The sequence below is a fragment of the Heterodontus francisci genome, chromosome 22 (genome assembly GCF_036365525.1).
Source record: "Heterodontus francisci isolate sHetFra1 chromosome 22, sHetFra1.hap1, whole genome shotgun sequence".
Lineage (NCBI taxonomy): Eukaryota > Metazoa > Chordata > Chondrichthyes > Heterodontiformes > Heterodontidae > Heterodontus > Heterodontus francisci.
Window position 1 is genome coordinate 77,777,908 of NC_090392.1, and position 10,028 is coordinate 77,787,935.

Below are 10,028 nucleotides of genomic sequence, written 5' to 3' on the forward strand. Positions count from 1 at the left end.
ATGGGCATTGGGCTAAAAACAGAATGTGTTGTGGTTAACGAGCAGTCACCTACACATTTGCCAGACACACAATTCTGACATCAATGAGTTTCACTTAATTTCCTGGTTTGAAAGAATATTTTTGTGCTTGACCTTTATGAAAAAATTCATTTTTTTTTTCATTAGGAAAATTTGTTTCAACTGTTTACAGTAACTGCCTAAAATAGCAGAGTGTTAGTCAGATGTTCCTTGCATGGGGAGGAGGGAGAACAGGAATTGAGGTAACTGGATGGTGTGAGGTAAGCTTAATTCACCAGCCACAGTTCCTTCTGAATGATGGATGATTTTGCCAAGAATAGAATCATGCTCTGCTGTGGTCAAGTAGCTTGGTTCCTGCTGTATAGGCTTGCACAGCAAGCATGCTCACTTAAGCAAGATGTCCAAGCTCTGTTGATGGCTGTGGAGCCATTGTTGGAGTTGAGTTAGGAGCTGACAAAAGTAAAATCGGCCAAACTAGTTTATGGGTGGGACAGCAAATCTGCCTTTTAAATAATATGTTTATGGCTCATCTTGTTAAATGCTTTGGACAGGCATGTTCTGTTGGGTACTTTCTTTAATTTAGAAACAGATGTGTGACATCCTGCTCTGCTTTAAGTGGTAAACTGCCTGCACCCACATCCCATAACACTGACCTCTTCACTGCCTGTGCTGCCTTTAGCTGAACTTGAAGCAAGCACAAGTTTTGTGCACGGATGAACCTATTTTAATCTCTTTTGTCCTTTTTTTTTATTTTCTCTTCCTCCACCCCTATCCAAAACATGTTGACTCAGGTAGTGATTAGATAGCTTAGAACAGTATGTCAACAAGGTGCTGTACTTCCAGGGAAGGAGTCGAGAAAACTGAGGGAACTTCATAATGTACAGACGTTATACAGTTTGTACATGGTAATGGGCCAGCCACATTTAGAGAACTGTATACATCTTTGGATGTCCTATTCTGGAAAGGACAGAGTGTGTAAAGTGCAGATGTGTTGGAGATAAAAAAAAACTATAATGTGGAAAGACTTGACTGACTGGGACTGTTTCCACTGGAGCAGAGAAAGCTAAGATAAGAATTAAGAGCTTTCAATAATAATGATGGGTTTTGATTGTGTGAAAAATGAAGACTACTTCCTCTGGATAGGAACTCAGTAATGAGGGGTCATTAATTTAAAACTACTTGTCACCTCCCACAGTGCAGTAGTACTCCCTCAATACTGCTTTCATATATGTTGGCCTAGATTGGGTGCACAAGTCTGCAATGAGGCTGGAACCCACTACCTGCTGACTTAGAGGTGAGAATGCTACTACTCCTCTCCCCTTCTATGCTTTCTTTTCTCTTTCTGTTGGGAAATATTGCCAGGAGAGTCTCCTTGGAGCAGTTGAGTGTCACTTGACAGCTGGCTATGGATACCTTGAAGCAAAGTTGCTGATTTTCCTTCTTTGCTGTAAATGTATCATGCCCAGGGTGACAGAGGGTTATACGTACTTATGTTAATAGTTTTTTTTTAATTGAAAAATAAAAATGCTTCAAAGGAAGGGGGTCACTGCAAACTAAATGTGATATAGTATTCTATTTGTGTGCAGAAGTCCCAAATCCAACCTTTTTGCCCAGTTTTAATTCGTCAAAATTATCTGGTGGCTATTCCTGAAAGTGGAACATCACTCCAGATCATCCTTCTTATTTCTCTTTCTCTCGTGCTCACTCTGTCGTGTTGTATTTGCTTCGCTTCCTTAACTACTTCTGGTTTAGGGTTTGTTTATTGCAAAAGAATCATTTCACATATAACAGGAGGATGCCATTTAACTCCTCGAGCCTGTTCCGCCATTCAATGAGATCATGGCTGATTTGCAACCGAGCTCCACGCATCTGTCTTTGCTTCACATACCTTAAGTTTGGTTAACAGAGATCTATCATTCTCTTTTAAAATTAATAAATTGATGTAGCATCAATTGCCATTTGCAGAAGAGAGTTCCAACTTCTACCACCCTTTGCATGAAGTGTTTCCTAATATCACCCCAAAAAAGTCTGGCTCTAATTTTTAAATGATGCCCCCTAATATTAAGCTGCTATCTATGCATTTAGAATGAGTCATCTTTCACTGAAAAATTTAAAGATTTCTCAAAGTAATACAAAGACTTATTAATGCATCAGTTGAAAACATGCAGGTTCTAAAATGTTAATAATGACACTACAGTAGGGTGGAGTAGTGACCCATTTATCATGAGATATCCAAAAATACAGTCTGGGCAAACACTGGCATTCATTCTGTAATGCAAAATGGATACACTGAGCAATGATTTTGGATTTTATGTATGTTCATTGGCTGCTTATTTATTCAGTTAATTTTTTTCTTTCTTTAACCCCTCTGCTTTCTTTCAGGGGCTTTGGGGAAATACTTACGGATTATGTACACGGAGAGACCAAGGTGAAGCTGGCCAAGACGGGCCTCCAGATACTGTCAGCTGTCACTTTCGCTGGCCTGTGCTACTTCAATTACCATGACGTGGGGATTTGCAAGGCCGTTGCAATGCTCTGGAGCCTCTAATTCTCCAGTTGATCTTGGCGCCATCCAACCAGCTTCTGGGCTTGCTTTGATTTTTAAAGTGTATATAAATTTGTATACTTTTTTTTTGACATCATGATAGTAATTTCTTTACAAAGCTGACAAAATGGAAACATTTTTCCGAATGTATCGTTGAAACATTTGTTTACACTGATCGTAGATGTTGCCTTATATCGTCCAGTCATGCCACCAGCCTTGTGAACAAATTGCGCGTTCATACTTCAGTTCTTTTCCCCACCTTGTGCGTTAGTTGCCATTGCAAAAATATTCATTTTTTTAAGGTCATGTTCAAAGGGACTTGTTTTGCACAAGGATACAAACAGGAATCAATTTGATTCACAACCATACAGAAATTATCATTTTATTGATATTAAATTGTGTTTTACATAGTATTTATGGCACAGGAACAGGCCATTCGTTCAACAGGTCTATGCCAATGTTTATACTCCACATGAGCATTCTCCATCCTGTTTGATCTCACTATCAGCATAAGCTTCCATTCCTTTCTGCTGCTTCTTAAATACATCTGTCCTATTTGTGTCACCTACTTCCTGTGGTAGAGAGTTCCACATTCTACCACTTTCTGGGTAAAGAAGTTGAGTAACTCTCCTTGTGCGGTCTGCTGGTTATTGGAGAATAAAATCCACAAGTGTCTTTTTTTTTTCTTGTAATTAATTGTGTTGCTGAACAGCAGAATTAGAGTGCTTTGGTAGCTAGTGCACTATACTCTGCTGAGTCACAACGCTGCTGTTTGAAGCGATGAGTCTTGATTGTAATCAGAGAACGGAAGTTTTTTATGGGAATGGGTTGTATTCATCAGTGCTTTGTAGTTTTATCTTTGGGATCTGAGTTCAAAATTTACTCATCCTGGTGGAAATATCATCCCCCACACCCAAGTTTGCAAGTGTCCAATGTGAAGTGAATTTGGATAGGCCCACATCCCAAAATTCTCCGCAATTCAGCACGAATTTAAACAACTGTCATTCTAATTATTAATCGTTTTAACAAGCCATTAGAATTTGGATCGGCATAGGCTTGGAGGGCCGAAGGGCCTGTTCCTGTGCTGTAATTTTCTTTGTATTTACAATGGTGTGTGTGTGTGTGTGGTTGTTCGTGTGATAGGCATGGGAGGGCCAGGTGGTCCCAGTTTAAGGAACAGACTGCAGAATAAAGGGAATTTTCACCTCTGTCTTGCCCTTTTGCACCTCCTGATGGAGTGCTTCACTGTGACATTTGAGTAGCAGAAGTAGAAAATCTTCATTTACCTGCAACACTGAATTGACTCTTCATTTTTCAACAAAGGTATTTCAAGGGAGATTTTCTGATAATTTGGGTTTTTGAGGAGGAGGGGGAGAAAATTAAAATGCGGTATTAACATTTTTCTGATAATGTACCTATGAGTGGCAGTCCTTGGGTTCAGATAATGGTCGAGCTTCACTAGTGTGGCTTAGGATGTTTTCTGTACCCTCAGAATAATGCCTGATCAATTATTCCATAAAATAAAATCCAACACCACTTAAAGTTCAAAGAATATAAGAAATGGGAGCAGGTGTAGACCATATGGCCCTTCAAACCTGCTCTGCCATTCGATATGGTCGTGGTTGACCTTCTGCCTTAACTCTCCCACCCACTTCCCATAATCCTTCAGACTCCAAAAATCCATCTATCCCAGCCTTGAATATAATCAAAGATGTAACAGTCACAACCCAGTGGGTAGAGGTTTGCAAGGATTCACTAGTCTGAGTGAAGAAATTTCTTCTCATCTCTGTCCTAATGATCAACCCCCGATCCTGAGGCTGAGCTTCCATGTTCTAGATTCCCCAGCCAGGGGAAATAACCTCTCAGTGACTATGCTGTCTAAGTGTACTATGATATCTCTTCAGTTTCTGTGTCAGTCTGTGACTGGTGCTGCTGGCTACAGCAAAAAAACTGCAAAAATAAGATGGCTTCACTTTGTGAAATGGATAACCTGTTTGATTGTATGAACAGTAGGTAGAAACAGCTGCTGTTGATATATAACTACGTGTGCACAATATTCTTAAATTTGCCTTGTTGGAGACTGCATTAAACTGCAAAAAAAGTTTCATCCTAACCACTTTACCTTCTGACACAGGCAATAACTAGAGACTGTCAGGGTTGTTCCTTCACTGTCCAATTTACATGATTCATGTGGCCAAGGGTGGGGGGTGGTGGCGCAGCAACTTGCAACTGAGCTGTTGAGAGAACCAAAATTAGTTGAACTGCATGGTTTAGAGGCTTGCCTCACAATCTGTGATTTTGTCACGCATGTGACCAATAGATTTGGAGAGACTTGGGAGAGAAAGAAATGTATCTCCTGTTGACTTATACATGCAAGGAACTTGTGTCAGCAACTTTTTGCAGAGATGTATATTTTTCTCTCTTCCCTGTGTGTGATAGGTAAACAGGCATACCAAAATACTGTATTTGGAATCTGAATAGATCAGTAGATCTTGTGGTCATGCTCATAGTAAGTCTGTGGACATGGTGTTTTATAAGGAGAGAAACATTATATCATCTAATGTGCAATGCATTATTCTGCAGTTAAGCTGAAGCAGTGAGAGACTTAGTGTCTGAGACTACAAGGTCTAACTCCTGTACTTCCCAATAACGCCTGGCTCGGGTATAAAATTAAAACCCGACCTGACAACAGCCAACCCGGGCCTGAGTCCTTTAATTTTTTTAAATGCCCGACCCGACCCGAAAATAACGAGCATATTTTTGAAACTGGAAAAAGATCATAGATAAAACAAAAACCATACGAAACAAAACAATACAGTCCAGCCCAACCCGAGCCCGAATGCTGGACGCCGAATACAGACCCGACCCAACCCGAACCCGACATGTAGTAGGGTTTAGGTCGGGTAGCTAGGCTTTACTTCCCAACGACATTTACAGGCTAACTGCAGAGGTCAATTCGATGCCAATGACTGTCTTTCCTGATACCTTTTTTCAAAAACGTGACCAGTTTGCATATGTGAGCCTGTGAGGTATGACAGATAAATGTTTTATATGGGTCAAAGACCAACAGTGAAACACCAGTTAATACAGTGTATTCAGTCAGTGGTGAAGTCCTCAACTGGATTGAATCCATCTAAGTGCAGTCTTGATTATTTTCTCTGTCCAGTGGCTCTTACGAATTTTACAGTTACATCATGACAGAACCAGTAAAATACCAACATTTATTGTACCCTTCCTTCAACTGAATATTTCTGTTCGAAATGCTGTTTTCACGGATGTTGGTACAATGCGATGTTATAGTTAAGTCAGACTTGCCAAGGGAAATTGCTTGGCTTCAGATTTAATTCATGACATGACTGAGGGTGTGGGGTGGGATACTTACATGCTATAATGTTTTGCTTATTATTGAATACAGTCAGTATCTCGACCAGTGTAAATGTATAAAATATGTTACTTTAAAACTTTGGCAATTCTTTTTCAACAATTGTTTAAGTAAGTAACATCTGGTAATATGTAACTAGCTGTAAAATCATCAATCCTGGACATTTAAAATGTTGAAGTGTCAGTTTCAATAATGATTATTAGAATTTGCCTCATTCATACAATTGGTCAATTCTTTGTACATATTTTGTAAACTACAGCTTTGAGCCATTACATTGTGATGGTCAAGTAACAGTTGAAATCAAGTTAAATTAAAATTATGCACTCTTAATCAAAACAATTGACTTTTTATTCCTGCACTCTATCCATTGTGTTCTGGCATAGGTCTTAAGTCAAATGTCGCAGGTGAGATTCTTGAGTCACTTACTCAGGAAGAGCAACTGTGGTTTCTGTGGTAACTGTGTTACCTTCCACATGGCTTTTACCTTTTTAACCTAGGTGGGTTCCAACCAAGGTTAAAGAGCCCCACCTAATCTTCATGATAGGGTGGGGGAAAGCCTCACCCATTGGATACATCACCTCGTGGGATCTCAATCTAGTGTTGAGAGCCAACAGTGTCTGGACTTAACCTAACTTTTCTGCCTCAGGTGGGAGTAATACCACTGACCACTCCAGATCTTTCTTAGTACCCCACTGGTTGGCAACCCAGTATTGAGAGACCATATTCTTGTCTCTAGTTGCTAGGACTGTCTGTAGTGGGGCTTGAACCCATCACCTTCTGACTGAGACAGAGACACAAACAGACTGAGACACAAACAATAACCCACCCATTCCTAAATCTGAAGCATTTTATTTCAACAAGTTGCTTAACAGGAAGTTGTGTGTATTTTTGAACCTTTTCGCACCCTCTTTTTTTTTAGAATTAGAACATTACAGCGCAGTACAGGCCCTTCGGCCCTCGATGTTGCGCCGACCTGTGAAACCATCTGACCTACACTATTCCATTTTCATCCATATGTCTATCCAATGACCACTTAAATGCCCTTAAAGTTGGCCAGTCTACTACTGTTGCAGGCAGGGCGTTCCACGCCCCTACTACTCTCTGAGTAAAGAAACTACCTCTGACATCTGTCCTATATCTATCACCCCTCAACTTAAAGCTATGTCCCCTCGTGTTTGCCATCACCATCTGAGGAAAAAGACTCTCACTATCCACCCTATCTAACCCTCTGATTATCTTATATGTCTCTATTAAGTCACCTCTCCTCCTCCTCTCCAATGAAAACAACCTCAAGTCCCTCAGCCTTTCCTCGTAAAACCTTCCCTCCATACCAGGCAACATCCTAGTAAATCTTCTCTGCACCCTTTCCATAGCTTCCACATCCTTCCTATAATGCGGTGACCAGAACTGCACGCAATACTCCAGGTGCGGTCTCACCAGAGTTTTGTACAGCTGCAGCATGACATCGTGGCTCCGAAACTCGATCCCCCTACTAATAAAAGCTAACACACCATATGCCTTCTTAACAGCCCTATTAACCTGGGTAGCAACCTTCAGGGATTTATGCACCTGGACACCAAGATCTCTCTGTTCATCTACACTACCAAGAATCTTCCCATTAGCCCAGTACTCTGCATTCCTGTTACTCCTTCCAAAGTGAATCACCTCGCACTTTTCCGCATTAAACTCCATTTGCCATCTCTCAGCCCAGCTCTGCAGCCTATCTATGTCCCTCTGTACCCTACAGCATCCTTCGGCACTATCCACAACTCCACCGACCTTAGTGTCATCCGCAAATTTACTAACCCACCCTTCTACACCCTCTTCCAGGTCATTTATAAAAATGACAAACAGCAGTGGCCCCAAAACAGATCCTTGCGGTACACCACTAGTAACTAAACTCCAGGATGAACATTTGCCATCAACCACCACCCTCTGTCTTCTTTCAGCTAGCCAATTTCTGATCCAAAGCTCTGAATCACCTTCAACCCCATACTTCCGTATTTTCTGCAATAGCCTACCATGGGGAACCTTATCAAACGCCTTACTGAAATCCATATACACCACATCCACTGCTTTACCCTCATCCACCTGTTTGGTCACCTTCTCTAAAAACTCAATAAGGTTTGTGAGGCACGACCTACCCGTCACAAAACCGTGCTGACTATCGCTAATTAACTTATTCTTTTCAAGATGATTATAAATCCTATCTCTTATAACCTTTTCCAACATTTTACCCACAACCGAAGTAAGGCTCACAGGTCTATAATTACCAGGGCTGTCTCTACTCCCCTTCTTGAACAAGGGGACAACATTTGCTATCCTCCAGTCTTCCGGCACTATTCCTGTCGACAATGACGACATAAAGATCAAGGATCTTTAAAGATCTGCAATCTCCTCCCTAGCTTCCCAGAGAATCCTAGGATAAATCCCATCTGGCCCAGGGGACTTATCTATTTTCACACTTTCCAAAATTGATAACACCTCCTCCTTGTGAACCTCAATCCCATCTAGCCTAGTAGCCTTTGATGTGGCTTCCATTATAGATGCTCCATGGGATCTGAAATGCTCAGAAAAAGTAAACCAATTCCAAATGTGATTATCTTAAGGTGCCTACCCTGGTGTCCCCTTGGGTGAAGAGAAAAAGTTTTGAACATTTCTGCTCTGTCCTCTATTTCCACATTGGAGCAGGAGGATGCCACTCTGATTTTCCAGGACTCCATTGGGACAGATGCCACCTGTGTATGGCCCTGTCCTCTGGATTTAAACTGGAACAGGCCAATCAGAATTTTTGGCCTTTCAATATCAATAAACCATTCTACTCACTGATTCAGCCTCAGCTTTAGGAAGAATGTCAAAGCCTTGGAGAGGGTGCAGGGTAGATTTAATAGATTGGTACTGAAAATAGAGAGACTTGAGTTATGTGGAGAGACCGGAGAAGCTGGGATTGTTTTCCTTGGAACAGAGAAGTTTAAGGGGTAATTAGTAGAGGTGTGCAAAATCAGGAAGTTGTTTTTACATACTAAACCAAAAACTTTCCGATGGCTGAAGGGTCAGTAACCAGAGGGGACAGATTTAAGATAATTGACAGAAGAACCAGAGGTGAGCTGAGAATTCTGTTTAATCAGAGAGATGTTATGATCTGGAATGCAGTGCCTGCAAGGGTGAAGACAGCAAATTCAATAGTAACTTTCAAAAGGGTATTGAATTAATACTTGAAGGGGAGAAATTTGCAGTTTTCTGGGGAAAGTTCGGGTGAGTGAAACACTCGAAGCTGGCACAGGCACAGTGGGATGAATGGCCTCCTGTGTTGCGTCATGCAACCCCCACTACCTGCCAAGATTGAGGCACACATGATTTCATCACATGAACATTAAAACATAACAATGCAAGCCTCTGACTCGAAAGACATTTTTGCATGATAACCGACAGTGTTGGGACAAAGGGCCATGCCCTGACTCATTCAACCAACAATGGACTTTTGATTACCAGATGTTGAAGGCGGGGGGTTGCGGTGGGAGCTAGCATTCCAGAGACTGCTCTGGTACAATCCACAAACCTAGCAGGAGAGGCGGTTAGAAATTAGGAGCTAGTCACATGACTAACCTGCTGGGCAACCTGGGAGTTTTTTTAGAATTTGAACTTCCAACAAAGGATTTGAACTCAGAATGCCATGTGCTCCTGCAACTGAAGCAAGAATTACAGCCTCTCCTGTCTGCCTGTTCCATCTCTTTCCCACGGAGCTGAATCTTGTGAAAACACATGAACCAGAAAGAGAAAAGTCCCCCAAGTGAACAAGGTTTAAAAGGAACACTGGGCACAGACAAAAAGCAAGACTACCTACAAACAAGTGAGTAGAAGCACCGTAAACAAGAAACTCTTCTGAAATTGCCTCAAACCCCTCTCTAGTATATTTTCCTCCTATTTTCTGTCCCTATTTACATGTTTATATCGCGTGTGCATGCTAGCATGGGCACGTCGTCTATCCGTAGGCATGACCCGTATTAGAGTTTAAGGTTGAATAAAATTTCATCTTCTTTAAACCTGAGAAAACCTGGTGTGCTCATTTCTTTGCCTTACAAC

The 10,028-nt window shown here is 41.3% G+C and overlaps 1 protein-coding gene across 1 annotated transcript in view; it reads left to right on the forward strand.

Annotated features, from left to right (window-relative positions):
• The window catches only part of sdhdb (succinate dehydrogenase complex, subunit D, integral membrane protein b), a 44,655-nt gene extending 38,371 nt beyond the window's left edge, over positions 1 to 6,284 (forward strand). Inside the window, exon 4 of the mRNA XM_068054130.1 lies at positions 2,401 to 6,284. Within this exon, the coding sequence (XP_067910231.1) occupies positions 2,401 to 2,566 (166 nt within the window). The 3' untranslated portion in view covers positions 2,567 to 6,284. The remainder of the gene's footprint in view (positions 1 to 2,400) is intronic.
• Positions 6,285 to 10,028: the final 3,744 nt, after the last annotated feature.